Genomic DNA, 23,814 nt, shown 5'->3' with positions numbered 1-23,814 from the left:
TCTTTTAGATGTTAAAAACAGCCCATTTTGCTGCTTGATGATATTTTCTAATTATATTATTCTATTTTGTCTGTATAGTCATGCAAACACCTGTTTGTAGAGCAAGCTGTTTGACTGTTTTATTTTTCCTAGTAATTTCTTCCATAGGCAGCTGAATCGGAAGTTTTAAAACAGTCACAAAAACGAGCTCACTTCCGCATCAATGAATAAGGTCAATAGGGAGGATGATCAATTGGACCAGTATTAGAATCACTTGGGGTCTCATTTATAAACATAGCGTACACAAAAAAAGAAATGTGTGGATTACTTTAAATGCAAAAGTTGTGATCTATAAAAACAAACATGCCGGGTGAATGTGCACAGCTTTAAGTACACTTAAAGTAAGCATATTTAACTTAAATATTGACTTTATTGTGCCATTTTAAATAATAGTATTAGCCATAAGCATTAATAAATGAATGTAAAAAATATTCTAACATACATTTAGCCAATGTTTTATAAAAGAGACCCCTGGTTCTGTGCTGTTTGACCGAGAGCTTCATCCTTCTTCAAAAAAATAACATGAGTCTCACATACAGTGCATCCGCTTGCCATCCAACCTGATAGAGCTTGAGAGGTACTGCAAAAATTCCCACCGACAGGTGCCAAGCGTGTATCTTATTCAAAAAGACTTGAGGCTGTAATTGCTGCCAAAGGCTCATCAACAAAGTATTGAGCAAAGGCTGTAAATTCTTCTGTACATGTGATTTTTCAGTTTTTTTATTTTTAGTAAATTTGCAACAACTTCAAAAAAACTCATTATGTCATTATGGGCTATTGTGTGTATAGATTTAAGGAGATAAATTAATTTAATTCATTTTGGAATAAGGCTGTGACATAAAAAAATGTGGAAAAAGTGAAGCGCTATGAATAATTGAATTCAAGAATATAATTAAATAAGGGGAAGTAAAACTGAAGTAATAACTTATGTTGCTTTGGAATCTAACTCTCAGTATATGGTTTAAATGTAGTAATATATGGTTGTAAAATGTTATGCTTTATTTATTCATCTAACATATATGTGGCAGACTTTTGGCATTCTCTTATTACAGAGTAATTATGCAAGTATTTACTGACTAATTTGAAATAACATCATGCAATTTCTAGGTCAAGGCCTCAATATACTCGCATCAAAATTCTTCTTGCTTATTTGCTTAGGGGTAGAAAAGAATTACAAAACACCTTTTTAATTGTATACTGATAATGCACATCCTGAAGCTGCTCACGCTGCCAAGAGCAGTGCTAAATGAAGATTGCAGCATGTGCTGTGAGCTCTCAGTGTCAATATAAACACACCGTAGTAATGGCAGTTAGCTAATGACACATCTGATCATAGTGACACATTTGCACCAGTTTTGCATTATAGCACTGTAATGAAGCCAAACTACATTTTAATCCATTGATGAAGTACGTTTGGGACATTTAAGGTTATGATTAAGGCTATCTGCTTGTAAATATGCTAAATTTGCTATTATTTCTATACCGAGAATACCTCTTTACCGATATCCTTCTATACCGAAAGATATGATAAAGACATTGAAAAAAAAAGCGCTGCATGAATTCACACAGATATGCTAAATCAATGTAGCAAATTATCTCAAAGTGAATTGAAGATTAATTTGAAGGGTACTTCAAAAGATTCAACTCTTTAAATCTGAACAAACAAATCGTCCATCGATCCTTCAGACAGACAGTTAACTTCAACTACGGTTATTGCTATCAAAAATAATAACCCATTTATGTTTAAGCAGGGTAACAAGATTGAAGTTTATAGGTATTAGATTCATAAATATGCACAGACACTTTTCTTTATACAAAATAAAACTTTACTGACTAATCTAACTGAAACAAGCACCTAATACAAACACACATTCATATAGGTTGTGTAGAGTTGTGTGAGGAAAGAAAAATAAGAGTTTGAGAGAGCGTAAGGATGTAAAAACCTTGAATTTTGTAAGACCAAAACAAGCCAACCAAAAGTCAATTCAACCTTTCTATGTTTTTTAGGGTTACATTTAATTTACAACAGTTCGGTGGTAATCTGGAGGCGTTCCTTGTGTAATGTGAAGAACTCCCTCTTTTGAGCTGGATTCCCACATAGCTGGTGGTTGGCTCTTTGTCCTGCAAGGCTTGGAGTGGAGTGGAGTCTGTCGTTTCAAGTTTGTAGTTGTGTTGACTTCTGAATTCACGGTGCACTAAACTTAACTAGACTCTCAATGGAAAACAAAGAAAGAAAAGCAATGGAGATGAATGTTTGGGCTGTGCGGTTAACCAATTTTTGTCAGGATCCAAGTCTGTTTACTGGACCTGCAGAAAAGCGGTCCGTAGCAGGGATGGAACAACTCTCTTCCGTGGTCTTTGTTTCTGGTTATTGTTTTGGGGGGCGGTCTTAGTCACCAGTTTTATAAGGATGGTTTTGTACTACCCTCAATAGCTGAGATGACCAATGAGAAAGTTAACTCATTGGATGTTTTATATTCCTTTGTTGGGAAGCTTGGTGATTTGCATAATCATTCTTGGTAAATGCTGATTCAGAAATGTTTAAAATTTCTTTAAAAATGTATATGTTCCGCTTGTATTAACATAAAATGTAAACGGTTGGTCAATACACCAGATTAGTTTTGCAGGGATAAAGCAAAATAGCTTATACTATGACAAAGAGAAACCAATTATTGTTTTCATGTTATGGCTGTTGTACATTTGAAGAAGAGACAAAATTGTCTTTCGATGAATGCCACAGCTATAGCAAGTTCCCATTAAAAGGATTCTGCCTTGAAGATACCCGGAAATCTCCCGTTTCAAATTGAATTTCAGCTGGATTTCAGTGTTTTGTGGCAAATTGTTAAGAATTTGATGATTTCAGACTCCATCTGGGTCACTGCATTAAGTTGCTGTAAAAATAAAAATAAAGAGAGAACTCAGTCCAGTAGACTCAACACAGAACAAACAAGCAGAATTAATTTATTAAGAAGTGTTAATCTGCAATCATACAGTGTCTTCAAGTAGTCCACGAGTCTGCAAGAGCCTACAGAAGACTCTTACAGGTCTGCAGTCTGAAAGTTGTATCACAAGTCTGAAGTCAAGTCTAAAATGTGTCTAATATGTTTTAGGAGGGGGGGAGTGGTTAGGTGGAGATGTAGAAAATGGGCCTGACTAATTTTAGCTGAAGATCTTGTTTTAGGGTCTTTAATAGATCCTGAGGTTTCACCTGCTCTGACTAGCTTGAAAGTATCACCCAAAGACAAAGGAAGAGTTGTTGAGACCCTGCCTGTAGCATTTGCATCACTTTGGCTCAGCCTGTGCTCAGGGAGTAAATGGTTTTAATGTCACACCCTGGCTAGAGTTTTTAATGAAATGAGCTAATTAAAAACCAAATAATATAACTTTTCTGTTTTATATAGATTATTGTTAATTTGGAACTAGGTTATATACATTTATATTTCCACATGGCCAAAGAATTTCTATACATGAATATCTACACTGATTTGATCTATTAAAGTGCATTTACTTAAAATGAAAAAAAAAAAGGATTTAGGCATTGTCAGAAATAATAAAGACATTTATTATAAGTGTAATAGCATTTATTTATTTACTTATTTTTGCTATTCAGTTACCATGTGTACTTTACTTTGTAAATAAACAAAATAAATGTTTGGTTTAATTTTCTTTTTACATGTAAAATGAATAATATGTTTTGGGATGACTTAAAATGACTTAATTTTTAAGTTTAAAATTAAAGTAATATATTTGCTGGACAATATGTACACACAGATTATAGCATGCTGTTTTTGTCAAGTGGGAAAATCGTGGCTCTTAATGTTTGCTAAATGTTACATTTATTAGTTTTAGGAAATTGTTATTGTGTGTGAGATTTGAGTGCCAAACAATCAAAGTTTTAATAAAATGCATAATACCCCTTCTTGTTTTTGTTGTAGTACGTACAGCGTAGTGCCTGAAATTAAGAGTTTCTAACGTTTCCATTAAGACAAATGACAGTGACCGATGGTGATGTAATAAAGCAGCTGTCACTGCAATCAGACCTTTAATTGAAGAAGACGAATCAGACCAATCAGTAGTTAAGATGTCTTTGTTGTCCGTCTCGGCCTTTGTCAGTTAACTACTTAATAAATGCATTGCTCCAAGCTCTTGCCTATTACTCTGAAAATTGCTTGATCGTTAGGTTTGATGTGTTGGAGAAATTTCATCATCTGCCGCTATAGCTCGTTATAAACGTGTTTGTGGAGCGCAGCATGCTGTCCCATCCGCTCGTATAATAGATCATTGTGAGAGGGTGCCGGGGTCTGTCATTAGCCACCTGCTTGAGTCGTGCTCTTTATGCCACCCTTGCTAACACCCCACGGCTCCTCCGTTATCCCATACCGGCACGACCTTTTAATGATGTTAATTTTGTTTTGGTTACAGGCTAACTCTCAAGATTTATATGCTGAGGAAACTTGAGTAGGCTTAGAGGTCTCTTGTCAACATGTGCCACACTGATTTAGGGTGAAATTAATGGATGTCCTTTAAAAAGAGTTCTCTGGAGGTGAGAAGTATAAACTAGTTTCTTCTAGCCCAGTTTAATGTGCAGAGGAGATTATATGCAAGTCATCTGAGTTTTTGAAAGAAGTTTGTCTGTCCTTACGAAGCTAGGAAATCATTCAATTATGGTAAACTGTCTGCTAAAATAGGCTAGCAATATGTTAGGACCCTTATGGATATTAATCATGATATTACAACATACAGTATAAACAAATTAAATACTTTTATTGCTTAGTTAAAGGAATAGTTTACCCCAAAATGACAATTTTGTCAGCATTTACTCATACTTTGGGATGACCTCTCTTTGGTCATTAAAAATGTCATGGCACTTCTGGTAATGAGTAGTGGTGTAACTGCGGCGTCCTTCATGGCCTCTTAGTCATCTCCATCCACTGAATTGGCTCTATCACTGTCTCTCCACTCCCCCTATTGCTGGTGTGTGGTGAGCACATTGGCACCAGTGTCCTGTGGCTGCCATTGCATCATCCAAATGGATGCTGCACAATAGTGGTGGTGTGGAGAGACCGCTGCCCCCTCATAAAGTGCTTTGGGTGTATGACCATTCATGATAAATGCGCTATGTAAATGCACATTACATTACAATAACCTTCACTTGATTTGTAGAGTTTCTTACTGCTGTTAAAAACGAAGGGAGACATAGTGAAGAATTTTGACATGAAGGAAGGCATGGAGGTAGTGGTTGTTATATTTACGTAGAAAATAATAATTTTTTAAAACATTTTAATCCTTTAGTTTTTTCATATATAAAGATATTTGTGTATTGGTGTACATCCTGTGTGTATTAAGCGTTTGAACCTGCATAAACGCATTACTAACGTGTTCTGTGCTGGACTTTAGACCAGCTTCAGTCGGTCAGGGGTGCAATCTATTTTAGTTCCTCAAAATAGCAACAAGTCAACAATGCGCCTTAACACCCCTCTTTTTTAGACCAGCACACCCATGAGTCCACAAAGTGGCGCAAATGGATTCGCTATTTAAACAACGTGGACCAAAACGTAAATATTAGGGTTGTGCTGGTCTAAAAATAGCAACAAACTTGTGCCTTATTGTGCTGGGTGTATGATAGGGCACATAGTATTTTATAGTACAATCTAGTTTTTTTTTATAGACTTCCAATGTCAATGGCTGCTTTTTCCCAACATTTTCCAGAATATATTGTTTTGTGTTCAACAGAGGATAGAAATTCTAAAGTTTGTAACCACTTGAATGTGAGTGAATGGAGAAGAAATTACATTTTTACAGCAGTGTATTAAATCAGTTCTTACACATGGTGGAAAGATACTTTCAAAGTACATTTTAAACTTTTTTTTGTTTGTTTGTTGATATACTATATTCATATTATGTCAAGGTTGAATTTTCAGCACCATTACTCCAATCTTCAGTGTCTGAAACCTTCAGATCCATCTTGTATACACTGCCCATTTGAGAAAATAAATGTCACAAACTCTTAAATTCCCTTTTAATTTTGATTGTGGCATGCATTCACCATGGCATTGTTTCATGGTGGACAAGCCATGTGTAAAAATGATGTCTCATGCTTCCTGAACCACTCTTTCAAAATTTGAGCCTGATGAATCCTGGCACTGTCATCTTGGAATATGCCTGTGCCATCATGGAAGAAAAACAAATTGATTGAATAATCTGGTCATTCAGTTTATTCAAGAAGTCAACTGACCTCATTATTTGGGCATATAATATTGCAGAACCTGGACCTGACCGACTGCAGCCCTCCCAGATCACAGCATTTCCCCCCACCGGCACTAGGCATGATGGGAGCTTCAATTAATCCGCATCTCCTTTTTCCCTGCATGTGCCCATCACTCTGGAACAGGGTAAATCTGGACTCATCAGACCACATGACCTTGTTCCATTACTCCACAGTCCAATCTTTATGCTCCCTAACAAATTAAAGCTTTTTTTCTAATTAGCCTCACTAATAAGTGGTTTTCTAAAGGCTGCACAGCTGTTTTGTTCCAATCCTTGGAGTTCCTTTCGCATTGTGTGTGGAAATGCTCTTACTTTCACTAGTAAATATAACGATAGTTTTTCTTTTTTTATTTTTTTTTTCTTTTTTTTATTTCACCAGACATTTAAGTGGTCTTTGATCTCAATGGTTTTATTCAGACCTCATTTCTTCCTCGAAGGTTATGCTTCTAGCTTTTAGTAATATGTTGGACAGTTCTTAACCCAATTTATAGCTTCAGCAATCTCCTTAGATGTTTTCTTTGCTTAACGCATGCCAATATTTCAGTCTGTATCAGTTAGGGTTAAATAACTTGTTACTAGCTGAAACATCATCCATGCAGTAATTATCCAATAATAGACTTTTGCCTATTTCTTTACTGTAGTTAAATCCAGGTGGTGACTATTTAAGTCATGTATGTATGTACACTCACCGGCCACTTTACACCTTGCTAGTACTGAGTTGGACCCACTTTTGCTCTTAGAAATGCCTTAATCCTTCGAGGAATAGATTCAACAAGGTACTGGAAATATTCCTCAGACATTTTGATCCATATTGACATGATAGCATCATGCAGCTGCATCCATCCATGATGCGAATCTCTCGTTCCACCACGTCCCAAAGGAGCTCTTTTGGATAGCGATCTGGTGACTGTGGAGGCCATTTGAGTACAGGGAACTCATTGTCATATTCAAGAAACCAGTCTGAGATGACTTGCGCTTTATGACATGCAACGTCATCCTGCTGAAAGTAGCCTGCTGGAAATGGGGTCCTAAAGGATGGACATGCTCAGCAACAATACTCAGGTAGACTGTGGTGTTGACACTATACTCAATTGATACTAATGGGCCCAAAGTGTGCCAAGAAAATATATCCCAAACCATTACACCATCACCACCACCAGCCTGATCTATGCTTTCATGTTGTTGACACCAACGTCTGACCATACCATCCGGATGTCACAGCAGAAATCGACTATGCAACGTTATTTCAATCTTCTGTTGTTCATTTTGGTGAGCCTGTGCGAATTGTAGCCTCCTGTTCTTAGCTGAAAGGAGTTGCACCTGGTGTGGTCTTCTGCTGCTGCAGCCCATCTGCCTCAAGGTTCGAAGTGTTGCCTTTCTATCAGCTCGAACCAGTCTGGCCTTTCTCCTCTGAACTTTGGTATCAACAAGGAATTTGTACAATACTGCCGGTCACTGGATATTTTCTCTTTTACGAACCGTTCTCTGTAAACCCTAAAGATGGTTGTGAAAATCCCAGAGGATCAGCAATTTCTGAAATACTCAGTCTAGCTCGTGCTAACCATGCCACATTCAAAGTCACTTAAATCACCTTTCATTCCTATTCTAATATTCGGTTTGAACTGCAGCAGATCATCTTGACCATGTCTACATGCCTAAATGCATTGTGTTGCTTCCATGTGATTGGCTGATTAGAAATTTGAGTTAACGAGCAGTTGGACAGGTATATGTATGTATGTATATGTAAATTAAATATGTGTGTGGATGTATGGTAATGAACAATAAGGTAAGGTACGTTAACAATGCAGTTTCTAATATGGAAGTGTAAGCAATTTTGAATCTGATGGAAAAATCATAGAAATGTTTAATGAATATAAATGTGTCAATTTATATCAGGGTTTTTATAATGGTTCATTCATTTTCTTTTTGTCATAGTCCCTTTATTAATCAGAGGTTACCACAGGGGAATGAACCAAAAATTCATTCAGCACACGTTTTACGCAGCGGATGCCCTTCCAGTTGCAACCCATGACTGGGAAACATCCATACACACTCATTCACATACATACACTGCAGCCAATTTAGCCTATCCAATTCACCTATACCATGTCTTTGGTCTTGTGGAGGAAACCTTCTTGCTGTGAGGCAATTGTACTACCCACAGCGCCATCGTGCTGCCCTGTTTTTATAATTAATTTACTATTTTATAAAGGAAGATATAAAAGTGTAACAAACCATTTGAAAATGAAAGTCCTTGACTAAAATTAAAGAAAAAGTGGAAATGTGGACAAGTTTATGAATATAAATGTTCATTTAAAACAGGGTTGTCAGACTTCTGGAGGGCCTTTCTCCAACACACTTACCTGTAGGTTTTAATCAAGCCTTACCAGCCTATATACCAAATTAGTTTGATTAGATGTGTTTAATTGTGCAGTCTGACACCTCTGATTTCAAACTATTTCAGAAATCTAGTAATACTAATACAGTGAAACGGTCTTAGGAATGCATCGGTCAGAAGGTGTGGAAGCTGAATCATTATTTCCATTTCATTTCGTGTCACTAGTGGAGTGGAAATTACATGCTAAACCATTAAAATTTCATACTTCACAGCCCATATCATGCTTTATTAATTTTTGTATAATAATGCACATTTTCCTCTGTTTTAGGTTCGCATCGAAACGGCTACAACCCTAAAGCTGGATATCCTTTCCTCTGAGTGATTTTGAGCCTGTTATAGTTTACGCATTATACACTAGGCTGGTCATTTGTCAGCCTAATTAGATGCATATAAGCACTCTTGTAATTAGTTTTGCCAATTAACCCATAGCCATTCAACAACACTTACTTGTTTGCATGGTCCTCTATGATTACTTGAATCACTCTCATTCTCATTTATCTGCATGTCTGATAATCAGTGCTGTGTCTGAAATCACTCTTTATATCTTTATTCACTATTCCCTATGATAGTCCACTAATATAGCCCACTTAAAGGAGTGAATAAAAAAGATGTGCACTCAAAGGGGTGTCCTATTGTTTGTACTTTACTGGTTGTTAAATCCCTCAGACGGATTAAATTTTTAACCTTGTCATCAGACCCTGTCACAGTAATCGTTGACATTTAGGAAGCTGTTATATTATTTTTACAATTTTTAACATTTATACAAATGTTAGTTTAACAGTTAGATATTTATTTAGAAACTAAAACTGAGGATTTCAGACACCACTACAAATGGCTACACCACATAATTTAATAGTCCCCCTACAGTTCAGTTTTTACCATTTTTGAATCCATTCAGCTGATTTTCGAGTCAGGTGGGAGAATTTTTTAGCTTAGCTTAGCATAAATCATTGAATCGGATTAGACCATTAGCATTTTACTCACTGCATAAACATTTTGATAATTTTACTATATTAAGCTTGTCTCATTCCAACATAATAATCAATTAATTTTGCTGGCATACCATGGCTACAGCAGATGCAATAATATTTTGCAACGCTTGAAATCCGTTTCCAGGTTACAGCATTGTTTTGGTGAAATTTCATAATTTAACAATAGAACAGTCAAGCCTTAAGATTTGATTCATAAATGCTAAAAGTTGTCAAACGAGCCAAATCTTTAAAAAAAAAAGTGGAGTGTTCCTTTAAGGGTATATAGCGGACAAATTAGGATACAGCCGGTGTGTATTAAAAAGTTCATTTTTACTCACCTTAAGTCATTAAACTTAACTCGGACTCACCCGTCGATGACTTTGAGTTCAGAACTGAGCAGTTCTTACCGGTAAGATTATTTTCAACATTTGATACCATTGCATTTTATCTGTTGACCTTCATTAGGTCTTCATTAATGCCTTTTTTTTTTACTCCTTCTCAGTACTTGGAGTCTATATTCAGCCTGCTGTTCCAGCTTTTGCAGCAGGTCAATGAATGTGATACTAAAATGCAAGTTCTCCATGTTATTTCCTGCGTCATTGAGAGAGTCAGCATTCAGGTGAGCTTCTGATAAAATCTTTATGCCCCAGTCAGATTTCTTATATGTTTTCGATGCTTGTATTTGTTTTGTGTTTTTTACACACTGAAAGACGTATTGATGTCATGTCATTGCGAAGCCATGCTGAATGAGGACAAGGCCATGATGTGCTTTGAAAATGACCTTTAGCCATTACATGGGCCTTGATTCTGAGCTATCTAGTGAATGACAATTATTTAATCATGTTAGAATTGAAAGCTTGGGTTTTAAGCTTTGTTCAATCAAACCAATTGTGTACATGATGAAAGCCTTCCTCCAACACAGGAGTCATTTAAAGAGATATTTAAGAGAACATTTCCTGTTTTTCAACCAACCTCATGTCATCATAGAAAAAATTACTTTTTTCTAGAGCAGATTACAAATTTTCTTTTTTGCTGAAACTGGACCTTGGGGTTTCATAAAATGCAAATACAAAAACTATTGACACTTAATTAAATTATACAGCAAAACAAAATTAATACCTAAACGTTTTCTCTAATTTATATATATATATATATATATATATATATATATATATATATATATATATATATATATATATATATATATATATATATTACGGCCATTTTTAGATTGGTAAAATCTAAAAAAGTAATAATTTAATTTAATTTAATTTAAAGAGAATTTTTAAAAAATGTTTTTATTTTCATTTAAACACAACTTGTGAAACAATCGAGCAAAAAAAAAAAAAATAAATAAATAAATGGAAAAATCTTTTTCAAGTTTAAATATATATTAATGTTTTTTTCTCAAAGAAAAGAACTAAAGACCCCCTATGTTGAAAATCAAGCTTTTAACAGTGTTTATATATTTAACTGGTGTTCTTAATATGCTTAAAAGCCAAAACATGAGCATTTTCTACTCTAAAAAACACAATTTGAAACATTTCTGTTGTCACAAGCATCGATTAAAGGCTTTTATGTGCAAGATGTGTTAAGGAGTGTAGCCTATCATAGATTGTTCTGCTGATTTACTGAACACAGTGACCAATCAAAGGTGTTAACCTTCATGAGTTACTCCCCGTTATAAACAACTTTGTTTGTATCTAATTTCTGTGCTCCTGTAAATCTGCTCATAACAAACAAAGTGTAAGCCCAGAATACAATGATGATAACAACAATCTACACAATGTAATAGATATCATTTTTGCAGTGTGGGTCACTTTTTATAAAGGCATGGGTGTGCAGCATTATAACTAAACTTTGTGAGATTGTGATGAGCTAAGGTTAGTTTTTAGTAGTTGTAAATATTTTAAAAATATTTATAAATATTTTTATGGTTTGTAGCTTAAAGGGGCTAAATATTTTGACCTTAAATGGTTTTTAAAAAAAAATAAAAAAATGCTTTTATTCTAGCCAAAATAAAACAAATAATACTTTCTCAAGAATAAAAAAAAAAAAATCAGATGTACTTTGAAAGTTTCTCTGCTCTGTTAAACATAATTTGGGAAATATTTAAAAAAGAAAATTAAATTCAAAGGGGGCTAAAAATTCTGGCTTCAACTGTATATATGAACAGGATTGTCTTTAAGTTATCTGGACTGGAGCCATAATAAAGTAAATGAGAAAGTTGGGAATATTATATTATTTCTAAACTCCAGAAGATCTTACAATATTAATATTTGTTTAAAAAAAAGTTTCTTCTAATTGCGATTCCTGCTCATTCCTGCCCCATTTTGATGGGAGTTTGTTTTAACCTGAGTACAAATATCTGAAATCATATTTACAAAAAAAAAAAAAAATAGCAACAATTAAAGTTTATTTAAACCGTTTCCACCTCAGAATTAAACAATAAAAAGGTTTAACCTAATTTGTACCAATAGTGAGATCTAAAGCTGTAATTTTGAGAAAGATGCAATCAACATTGTGAGATGTAAACAGTTTTAACAAGTTTTCATTTGATTGAGCAGCATATTTTGTAAAATATAGATAGTTTGAAAAGCATTTATAATAGACCATATTTATTTATATACTCCCAGTGGAAACGGCTTAAAAGTATCCAGTAACAAAGTAATCAGATCAATTGCTAAAATGTTTTGAAATTGATTTAATCATCTTTACTTAATGCTCAAACCACTAAGATATGCAAATACCATCATTATCTCTGATTGGTGTATAGTGACTGACTGCTTGCAGCACATTTAAAGCCTTTTCATTTTATTGTAGTATGAAATGCTGATAATGAACTGAAATGCTGAAAATAAAAAAATAAAACACTGCGTCCAATTAAAGTTATAAAGCAAAGTGTATTGAATATTTACATATGAGGTAGATATTGTTGCCAAGTTAATGCTGGAAGCACTGATGAGTTTTAGGAGTGCATTTGTATGTAAATAAGATCCGATTTAACTGCATTGTTCTGAAAATGTAAACTGAAATGAGAAAGCAAAAGGGTCGTCTCAAATCTGACCAGCACTCGCTGTTTTGTTGAATGAAATGATATGAAATAAATAATACGAGTACGCATTCATACATAAAATATGAGGCTGGCTGAGGTTGTGTTAGACCAAAAAAATTTGCAGAGTTTTAAGAACAATGACAGGTGATTCAAAATTCTGTCTGCCATTTTGACAGATAAAAACTAAGGGATCTGCTCTTTTGCATTCCTCTGCTTGAGTAATATTCCCACAGTAAAGGATGCTAATAGGGATTTGAAGTGAAGAATAGAAAGTTTTAAAGCGCTCCTGCAAAAAAAAAAAAAAAAAAAAACAGACAGAGATGGAGGAGGATTTAGGCATAGATTTCAAGTTTAATTCAAAAGAATAATTCATGAAAAATGTTCATTAATTTTCAAGACCGAATAAAAGAAAGTCTGCTTGCTACACAGTGCTTGCTATAAAACTAAAGGAGATATTTCTACAAACATTAGTGACTGTAAATAGCATGCATAAAACTTCAATAAATGAGATAGTTTGAGTAAATAATTAAGAATAATTCCTTAAGCTTTTAAAGCACTTTTCTGGACACCTAATACATTTTTGTGGAAATCTCCTCATCCACCACCAGCATCCACCTGTATGACGCAACAGCAGCCATATTGCGGTAGACCGCTCACCACACACCAGCTGATTGGTGGAGAGGAGACAGAGTTATGAAGCCAATTAGATATGGGGACGGTTAGGAGGCTATGATAAACATAGGCCAGCGGGTAATTTTGGCCAGGATGCTGGGGTTAAACTCCTACTTTTTATCGAAGGACATCCTAGGATTTTTAACGATCACAGAGAGTCAGGATCTCAGTTTATTGTCTCATCCAAAAGACGGCGCTCACTGAGCAGTATAGAGTCCCCTTCACTATACTGGGGCATTACGACCCACACAGACCACAGGTTGAGTGCCCCCTTGGTCTTGCTAACACCACTTCCGGCAGTAACCTAGCTTTCCCATGTGGTCTCCCATTCAGATTGTGACCTGGGTTAGCCCTGCTTGGCTTCAGTAGACAACCATGTAAGAGTTACAGATAGCTAGCTGAATAAAACGAACGTTAGACATTTCATAATTCTCTCCCATTTTTCTGTTTTCCCACCACCTCTTCCTCTTTCCAACCCACCTCTTTCTTTTTCTCCTGTTCTTTCCCTTCCACTTCCTCCTCTCTCTTTTTCATCTCTACCTCATCATCCTTCTCCTCCTCCTCTACCGTCCTTCCCTTCACCTTCTCTTTATCTGCTTCCTCTTCTACTACGTCTTCTAATCGATCTCTTTGTCTTTTCCTATCCACTGCTTCCTCCTTCTTTGCCTCATCCTCCTCTTCATCTTCCTTTGCCTCCTCCTCTACCTTTTTCCTCATTATTCTACCCAATTCTCCTCCTCCTTCTCTTTTTATATCCACTCATGCTTTGTTTTTCTCCTTCTCAGTCCCTTCAATCCCCGTCATCATCTGCCTTCTTTAATCCCTGCTTCTTTCCTTCTTCTTCCTCCTTTATTAATTTCTACTTTTACTTCTATTTTTTTATCTTTACTTATACTTCACTTGCTTTCTACACCGTGTTACTTCTCCTCCTAATTTCCCCCCCTTTCCTCCTCCTTTGCCTCGTCATTCCCCACTACTGCTTCCCATTCTTTTCTCACTATCTTCTTCCTTGTTCTCCTCCTCCTCCTTTTCAATTTTTTTCCTCCTCTTCCTATTCTCCTCCCTATTTAGCTTTATCTTGTACTTTTCTCCTCTTCATTCTTCTGCTCCTCATTTCTCATCATTAATCTCCAATTACCCCTTTATATTCTCCTTTTCCTCTTCCTCTTTTTTTTGCTCCATCTTTTTTTTACTTCTGTTTTCCCCATTCTTTGCCTTTCTACCTTTCCTTCTACTTATCTTCCTCCTCCTCATTTCTCTACTACCTTTTTTCTTCTGATTTCCCCTTCTTGTTCTTCTTCTTTTGCTTATCATTTTCTTCCTCATCTTCTTCTTCCTCTACTCCTCATTGTCCCTTTCCTCTGTACTTCATCTTCTCATTCTTCTGCTCCTCATCACTACTCTTCACTTAGCCCTCCATATTCTCCTTTTCCTCCTCTTTTTCTCATCTTTTTTCTACTTCTGTTTTCCCCATTCTTTCTACTTGTCCTTCTACTACTCGCCCTCCTCCTCATTTCTCTCTTACATTTTTCTCTGATTTCACCTTGCTCATCCTTTTCTTCCTCATCATTTTCTCCTCTACTTTCATTGTCTCATTCCTCTGTACTTTTTTTCCTTATTCTTTTGCTGCTCACCCTCATTCCTCATCATTAATCTCCACTAACCCCATTTATATTCTCCTTTTCCTCCTCCTCATTCTACTGCTCCTCATCCTCATCACTAATCTCCACATACCCCTTCATATTCTCCTTTTCCTCCTCCTCTTTTTTCTTCCCCTCATTCTTCTGCTACTCATCATTAATCTCCACTTACCCCTTCATATTCTCCTTTTCCTCCTCTTTTTCTCCTCTTTCTTATTCTTTGCCTTTCTTCTTATCCCTCTTCTTCTCTTATTTCTTATATTTTGATTTCTCCTTGTTCTTCTCTGTCTGCTCATTCTTTTCTTCCTCTACACTGAAACAAAAAAAGATTTCTGCAAAACTGTTGCTAACTATTTATATAGGTTGAATTAAACAACCAAATTAAATTTAATAATGTTCAAAATAATTTGTTTGTTTAAATTCAGCCCAAATAAATTGTTTGCAACCACTTAATGTAAAAAAGTAAACCCAAGGTCACATTTTTGAATTTTTTTGTGTGCTTGTCTTTCTTTTCTCCTCTTATTGTTTGGCATTTTATTTAAATAAACTTATTCTTGACATGGTTGACAAAAATATCTAAGACAAATAGGGTTATTCATTGTTTTATCAAATGATCAATTATCAAAATTGTTATTAAATTATTATGGTTTATTTATTTGTCTATTTGTTTTGCTTTTATTAGTTTTGTTTAACTTATGGATTTAAGACTATTTTCTTAACATTTTAACAAATTTATTATTGCCTGTTCTTTTCTTATCATATTCAGGTGTCATTGGCTTAAAAAAAGATTTTAAATCCTGTAACTTTTATTGCTTCATTAAAGTTTTAATTCAAAGTGTTTACAATAGATTTTCAAAGAATGTTTGAGGTTAACCTGCATTTTTAGATTTGTTTAAATCATCTGATGCATTCCAACTCAAAACAAACATTTTTTACTTTGTACACCTTTTTTCTTTGCAGTTAAGATCAGTGCTTTACTTTTCTCCCTCCTTTGGTCTCTTGTAGATTCGGCCGTACGTGGGCTGCTTGGTTCAGTACCTTCCTCTTCTTTGGAAGCAGTCAGAAGAACACAACATGCTCCGCTGTGCCATTCTCACTACCCTCATCCATCTCGTACAGGTATGGCATACCCACGGGGCCAAGAATGAAACCGATAACGAGCCTTTGAAATGCTCAAGTCAGGTGTTTAGCATTCTGTCTGTGTTTTGGAGTGCTCACTTGAACGTGAGGTGTTGCACTGTCTCCAACCGGGGCCTGATTTTCACCATCGTCATCCACGGTTATGAACAAATGCCCTCTAGCTCTGCTGAGCACATCTCTGGCTTTCAGATACTTGAACAAGACCTTTATTTTAGCATGATACACTTTATCCTTTTCCTGCTGTGAGTGTATGAACACGCGTGCAGACAGGGGATTGTTATTGATGGGTGTATTTGAAAATTGCCACACGGCTTCTCCATCCTCCTCCATGTGGGATCCTGTCTTCTTCTTTTTTCCACCCTTTTTTCGCTGTGTGCAGTTTCTGTGTCACTCCGGGCCCTAAGGATATGAGTGACACTCACATTTAAAGCATCCTGAGGCTGCAGAAGCTGGATATCTCGAGCTTGGTTTAACAGAGAGCTCTAGTGAGCAACACTTTGCTGATGCAGAAACAACCCTTTTCACACTTTTTGCCAATTTGTGACGTTACAAAAGAACAAAATCTGTTTTGATTGAGCTGAATGGTTAAAGGGCATCCTGGATTGGTCGTGACTCACTGCATTTAGAGGGATAGTTCACTCAAAACTGAATATATTGCCATTATTTACTTATGGCCCGTTTCCACTGAGTGATACAGTATGGTACGGTTCGGTATGCTTTTATGGCCGTTTCTGCTGTAAAAAGACACCAAAAAGCGAACCGTACTGTATCACTTTTTGAGTACCCTTTCGAAAGGGTACCTAGCACTACAAAAGAGTACCAAAAGGCAGAATAAGATACGCAGTTAAACGCTATTGGTTGATAATGAAAACAAAGAGTGCGCTCGACGTGTCTGAAGAGCGAGATGCAGGGGTGGGAAAGGTGCGTGACTTATTTGAGGACAGGAAGGGAGACTTGGGATGTCTGAATATCACGTTTAACAACTATAGTAAGATGCGATCCAGCAGTACATCCTTGATAAACTGTTCGACGTGCACTGCTCTATGGAGCTCAGAGAAGCGCATGACAGTGTGTGGCTGTGTGTGTGTGGCTATGTCTGTATGTTTGTGTGGACACATGATGTGCGTTTTCAGGGGGCTGTTCAGAAATGCTAGGTAAAACACGATGTGGATGTGGATCATTTCGGTTCTAAAATGCCATTTTAACACTAAGACGCATTAGTGTATACCGGGCCTAAGTTTGTATTTTTCGCGATCGGGTTAGCGACAGGGGTGGGGCGGAGTATCTGCGATGCCGGCTCAGCATCGTGTTGTCTATTGGCGATCGATGATAGATGATGGCATCGTCTATCGGCCCAAGCCTAATGTTCAGTCTAAATATCTTGATTTTAGTTTGTTTTGGCCAGGAAAACAATGAAATCCTCAACTTGTGGATTACTTGTTTAGTCATAGTCATGTGCAGGCACTTGGCAGCTAAAACACTTGGCTAATGTTGGAATACAGTAAAGGAAAAAACTTTTATTACGTTTTTGTTGTTATGTAAAATTTTAATATTTGTAAATATTTAATTAACTATAAGTTAAATAATATATCTATAGTTTAATTTGATGTATTTGTAATCAAGTAATTTGAAAATAATGGGTAAATGTTCAATTGATTCCACCTGTCGTCATTCATAATTATTATTTATTTATTTTACTTATTAATGAATTACATTTAAATGAATTCAAGATTTTCTGAGTGGCGTATTGCAACCACCCAAATTATTTATTTATTTATTGACATATTATTTCATGGGGTGCGCACGATAGGCCATTGCTTAGCACTGTCGCCTCACAGCAAGAAAGTCGCTGATTAAAGCCCCAGCTGGGTCATTTGGGGTTTGCATGTTCTCCCTGTGTTTTGGTGGGTTTCCTCCGGGTGCTCCAGTTTGCCCCACAAGTCCTAAAACATGTGGTATAGGGGAATTGGGTAAGCTAAATTGTCCGAAATGTATAGGTGTTTCCCAGTGCTGGGTTGCGGCCGAAAGGGCATCAGCTGTGTTCTTTGTCTTTGAAAATGCTCTGTGCTTCACCAAGCACATATTGCATATTAACATTTCTCCATCACATTAAAAAAAAAAGAAAAAAAAAACTCTTCACTGTGGCATCTTCAGATCTTGTAAATCACAGGCACATGAAGCAATCTGAAAGATCGCCCAAGGCCTGGGCAAAAATTAGCATACTTCTTAAAAACCTGCCACTCGTGCCAGCTTAGTTGACCAGCTCTCATTATTCGTTTTTTTTTTTTTCTCTCCTCAAGTCCTTAGATTTGCATATTAAAATGCCAGCAGTCCTTCAGGAAAGCATCTATTGTGTGCATTTCTTACCACCCGCCATCAACAGTTTGCTATTAACCTTGCGTTTTGTTTGTGTTTTTGTGGCCTCCTTTGCCAGCCATATGGCATCACAGCTGCCGCTCTCCAGCCTGGCACAGAATGCTGAAAGCACAATATTACCAGTGAACATTCTAAGTCAATCATCCCTAAATGGCCCTATCATGGGTCCATCCCCAAAAGCATATTTCTGACAGATGCTGCATTCTCTTTACTGCATATTCCAGATATGATTTGTGGAGCTGCTGAAGCTAAATTGCTTTGGCACATGCCATGGCCAGCAAAATTGCGTTGTTGTGGACGGAGCTGTTGTTTGGGAATCTCTTTTTTTTGTTATTCGTCTTATTACTTTGTGATTTAGTTGGAATCTGTTTTTGGTATATGGCATAATTTTTACTTTGTTGTAAAATATAAAAAAAGAAAAATGAAAGACAAAGAAAGAAAGAGAGAAAGAGAGAAAGAAAGAAAGAAAGAAAGAAAGAAAGAATGAATGAATGAATGAATGAATGAATGAATGAATGAATTAAAAAATAATTAAAGAACAAAAAAAGAATGAAAAAGATAAATAAGGAACAAAAAGAATGAAAGAAAAAAGGGAACGAAAGAAAGAAAAATAAATAATGAAAGTCAGACAGAAAGAAAAAAGAACAAAAACAGAAAAAATGAAAGACTGAAAAAAATGAAAAAGAAAGGATGAAATAAATAAATAAATTAAAAGATTGAAAGAATGAAAAATAGAGTGAGAGAGAAGAAATGACAGAACTAAAGGAATCATGAAAGACAAAGAGTACGAAAGACAAAAAAAAATAAGGAAGAAAGAAAAAGTGAAAAGAGAGAGAGAGAGAAAGGGAAAGAACAAATGACAAATAAAAAACAAAAAATAATGCAAGAGAAAGAAGAAAGAAAGTGAGGAAGGAAAAGAAAGAACTAAATACACAGACAGAAATAAAGAATAAGAATGGAAAAGACTGAAAGACAAAGAAAAAATGAAAAAGAGGATGAGAGAAATAAATATAAACATTGAAAGACAAAGAGAGTGAAAGACAGATAGAAAGAAAGAATGAATGAAAAATTAAGAGAGTGAGAGAGAACGAAAGAATAAAAAGAACAAAAGGGAGAGAGCAAAAGACAAATGAGAAAGAAACCGCATAAAGAAGAAATAAAGAGAATGAAAGAAAGAAAAAAGAAGTAACAATAATGAAAAAGAAAGAAATACAAAATAGAACAAATGACAAATAAAGAACAAAAAGAAAGACAAAAAAAGAGAAAAGGAAAAAAAGAATGAAAGAAAGAACTAAAGACAGACAGAAATAAAGAAAGAAAAAAAGAGAAAGAAGAACCAAAGACAAATAAAAATGGAAAATGAAAAAGAAAAAAAGAAAAATTTAAGTCTAAGAGCGAAAGATGGATAGAAAGAAACATTGAAAAATAGAGTGAGAGAAAGGATGAAAGACAAAGAATGAAAGAACAAAAAGATAAATGAAAGAGAACGAAAAGGCAAAGAAAAAATTAAAAAGAAGGGATGAAATCAAGAAAGAAAGAAATAGAAAGAGCGAAAGATGGATAGAAAGAATGAAAAATAAACATGAGAAAGAAAGGAAGAAAAACAAAAAATGAAATAACAAAAGGACGAATAAAAGAGAGAATAAAGGACAAAGAAAAGAAAGACAAGGAAAAAAGAAAGAAAGAAATGCTACAAAAGAAATGGAAAGAAAGAAAGAGGCAAAGAAAGAAAAAGAGAAAGGATGAAATGCAATGGAAAGAAAAAAATGGTAAGAAATAAAAGAAAGAAAGGATGAAAAGTTAGAAAGAAAAAAAATAGTAATTGTTGTTAGAGTCATTTTCTAATTTTATTAAGGACAGAAGTAACTCACCGATAACTTCACGATAATGGCAATAGAATGAGTTAGTAAATCATAGAAAATGATAATAAGTCAATTGAATTAATCAAATAAACAAATAGAAATAAATAATAAAAATCAAATAAGACAAATATAAATAAGAGAACAGGCCTGATCAAAACAGTTGTGACTCCTCAGCAGGTAGCTGAATCACACACAAACACACACACACACACACACACACACACACACACACACACACACACACACACAGAACTCTCAGGCCTTCATCAGTGCAGCAGTACAGTATAGAGCAGGATCTAGACAGAGCTTCTCAGCAAGCACAGGTCATGCTCACGACAGAGCTAAAAGAGGACAAGCCAGACTCTCACTGGGAAACAGAGAGCTATACCAAACACTGCAATGCTGCTAACAAACTTGCCACAGGTGTAAAGGACCATGACCTGGAAACAAAAGAAAAATTAATCAGTACAAACAAAGCAAGTACCAGAACCTGCACCAGGCCTCGGTTGACAAGAGAGAGTCTGATGCGAGGCAATCACATGATAGCACATAGTCCTCCTAGCTGAAAATATGGTACGTTCAGTGCTTGACATTTACTTTTTTGATCACCAGCCACTGTGGCTAGTAGATTTCCAACATTACTAGCCACTTGCCATTTTCACTAGTCACACTTTTGTTGTTGGGAAAAAATATTTTATATGAATAAATTTGACTTTAACATGCTAAGATGACTTGATTCAGATTTTGTGCTATGTCCACATGCCTTCTTATTCATTTCACCTTTTGTGTGTGTTGTTTATTTCACAGGACTTTTCAGAGCTCAAAATTAAGGTTTTACCAAATTTATTTTTGACCACACCAAAAATAAATAATTATTTCTTAGCCACAAATTTTAAATGTGTCAAAATAAGCTAAATATAGCTGCACTTTTTAATTAAACATTTTTCTTAAAAAAAAAAAAAATTGACATTTAAAAAAGATCTATTGTTATGTATCTAAAATATGCACACTAATCTGTCCTAGCTAAAGGTCCCGGATCACCAGTTAACTACACATAAATAGGGAGTTAAACTTATATTAAAGAAAAGTTTTTCTAAGGAAAAAAAAGATCATTATATTATATTAACAAAAATAACTGTAAGCAAAAGAAAGCAGATAAAAAACATGCCGTGTGAGATAATGAGAAGATGTTATTAAAATGACTGCAGAATGAACCGGCAACTTATTCAGCACGTTTTACACAGTGGATGCCCTTCCAGCTGCGACCCATCTTTGGGAAACATCCATACATTCTCATTCACACACATACGCTAAGGACAATTTAGCTGATCTAAGTCATCTAAAGCGCATGTTTTTGGACTTGTGGGGGAAACCGGAGCACCCGGAGGAAACCTATGCGAAGGTGGGGAGAACATGCAAACTCCACGCCTAAGTGCCATCTGACCCAGCCAAGGCTCGAACCAGTGACCTTCTTGCAAGAGTGCTACCCACTGTGCTACCCCGTTGCCCAACTTTGTAATCATTATAATAAATTATGAAAATAATAAAAAAGAATTTGTTTTAAAATCTTGAACAATATTAATGATATGACGTAGTTCCGGAAACTTCCTACTTCTCTGTTTATCCGTCTGACTTTACCGTGGGTTTCTTTTGACCGGCCCCTGACATTTTAAAGAATATCACAACGGCGAACTTGTCAAGTATTAAAGCCTCGTCCGTTTCGTGAGGTGCACGCACAGTCAGCGGAGATGCATGATGTGGCACCAGGCGAAAGTATAAATGCAAGATATTTGTTTGTTTTTTCTATAGTTCAATGGTGCATCTAACCTGTCTTCAGTACTGTTCAATTTAAAAAATTTTATTTTACCACAAATTTTGTGAGTTTTGGATTTTCTCTTGCATGTTTTTGATATTGTGATATAGGTCTTAAATTTAATACTTAATAGTCTTAAAAAGGTCTTAATAAGTCTTAAATTTGAAATTTTGATATCTATAAAAACTCTGACAAGCAGCAAAATGAGTACAGACGTCTTTGAAAAGTTACTTTTCTAAGGGGAAAAGGCCCAGTGAAGGACCCGCAAACTGCCAAGGAATAGATCTGCTACCCATTTGTTAACAAATCGGGTGAATCCAGCATGTCTGCGCAAGAAGATCAACTGCTGTAGATTGCAAATGACGCCGGCCTTTTAGGGGCCATTCGCATATTGCCACTTTTCTAGAGTTTGCGCAAGTTCAGTACTGTCAATGCGCCTTCCAGACGCACCCGAATGAATGAATGCTGCGAGTGCACCATGAGTCACGTGACAAGAACTGAACGACCAGTTTCATACTTTGTATGGAATGTACACATTTCGGTAGACTAATTACCTCTGACAAACATCCAAACACTGCAGTGCTTAGTATTTTCCTCTATCAATAAAACTTGTATCAGAGTGGCATTAATGTTTTGTCAGCTTGTCATCCTCTGAGAAAGTGGTTGATGGTCGCTTAGCTACCTTTGAAGCACCGCCCCTCCCCTCCACCCCGGTCCGCTGTAAAACTGTCAAGCATTGGTGGTCCGTGGTGATAAAAAGGTTGGGAACAACTAATTCTGTAGACGAGTTAAGCCTAGTTCACACTACAGGATTTTAAACATCAGCAGATCGCTGTGCTGTTCACATTACATGACTTGACTTTGTGTCTTTTGATCTCTGTGGTGTTCACACTACGCAACACTCCGTGAACGATCCACAAGAGGGGGGTCACACACTACATGATCTGACAACATCTCATTCCCCATCAGCTCATTCAAGCTACCAAACCAAAGCCAATGAAAATTTGAGGGAGGAGTGGTCAGAAAAAAGCTGAACACTATTGGCTGCTTGTGTGCTGATTACATCACTGACAGCTTTTCAAGCTTTGGAGAAAGCATTTAAAAACATCGTCAAATCAGCTGATTTATGAACGGATTAGTCACTCATCTGCAGGTTCCAGTGGATAGATACACACAGAGTTTTTAATTTTTGTAATTTTATAACTCTTTGAAATAAAACTAACATATTTATAACACCCTGCCGTTTTCTAACTATCAGTGTATTTCTTTCTGACATTGTTATTTTTTTTTTACAAAACAGTAAAGAACTGAGCATTTCTGCCTTAAATTACCATACTGGTCAAAATGACTGCATGCATGTCTGATACTTTTCGCTGTGACTTTAAATATGTGTGCATTTTCTTGCCTGGCAACTTCCTGCTAACATAAACAAAACTTTCTGATGGCAAAAACATCAATTTACTTCAGATATCTTTCAAAACAGCATATTCTGTGCTGTTAAATAGCTCCTGTTTGAAAGTGAAAATGAAAGCCAAGCCTTTAAGTGTTTTAGTATCTTAACTACATATTTATAGGCTGTAT

The 23,814-nt window shown here is 35.8% G+C and overlaps 1 protein-coding gene across 3 annotated transcripts in view; it reads left to right on the top strand.

Moving 5' to 3' along the window:
- ipo11 (importin 11) overlaps positions 1-23,814 on the top strand; it is a 325,228-nt gene that overhangs the window by 157,013 nt on the left and 144,401 nt on the right. For 2 of the 3 annotated variants that reach the window (XR_015496986.2, XM_087263109.2), the window contains exons 17-20: positions 8,973-9,006; positions 10,044-10,084; positions 10,178-10,294; positions 16,048-16,161. Coding sequence is in view for 2 of the 3 variants with exons in the window: in XM_087263109.2 (XP_087119235.1) it covers positions 8,973-9,006; positions 10,044-10,084; positions 10,178-10,294; positions 16,048-16,161 (306 nt within the window). In the remaining variant the exon portion in view is untranslated. 3 annotated transcript variants of the gene reach the window in all.

Source organism: Danio rerio, chromosome 8 (assembly GCF_052040795.2).
Source record: "Danio rerio strain M-AB ecotype USA chromosome 8, GRCz13ab, whole genome shotgun sequence".
NCBI classification, from domain to species: domain Eukaryota; kingdom Metazoa; phylum Chordata; class Actinopteri; order Cypriniformes; family Danionidae; genus Danio; species Danio rerio.
This window is presented reverse-complemented; position numbering and strand designations above follow the sequence as displayed.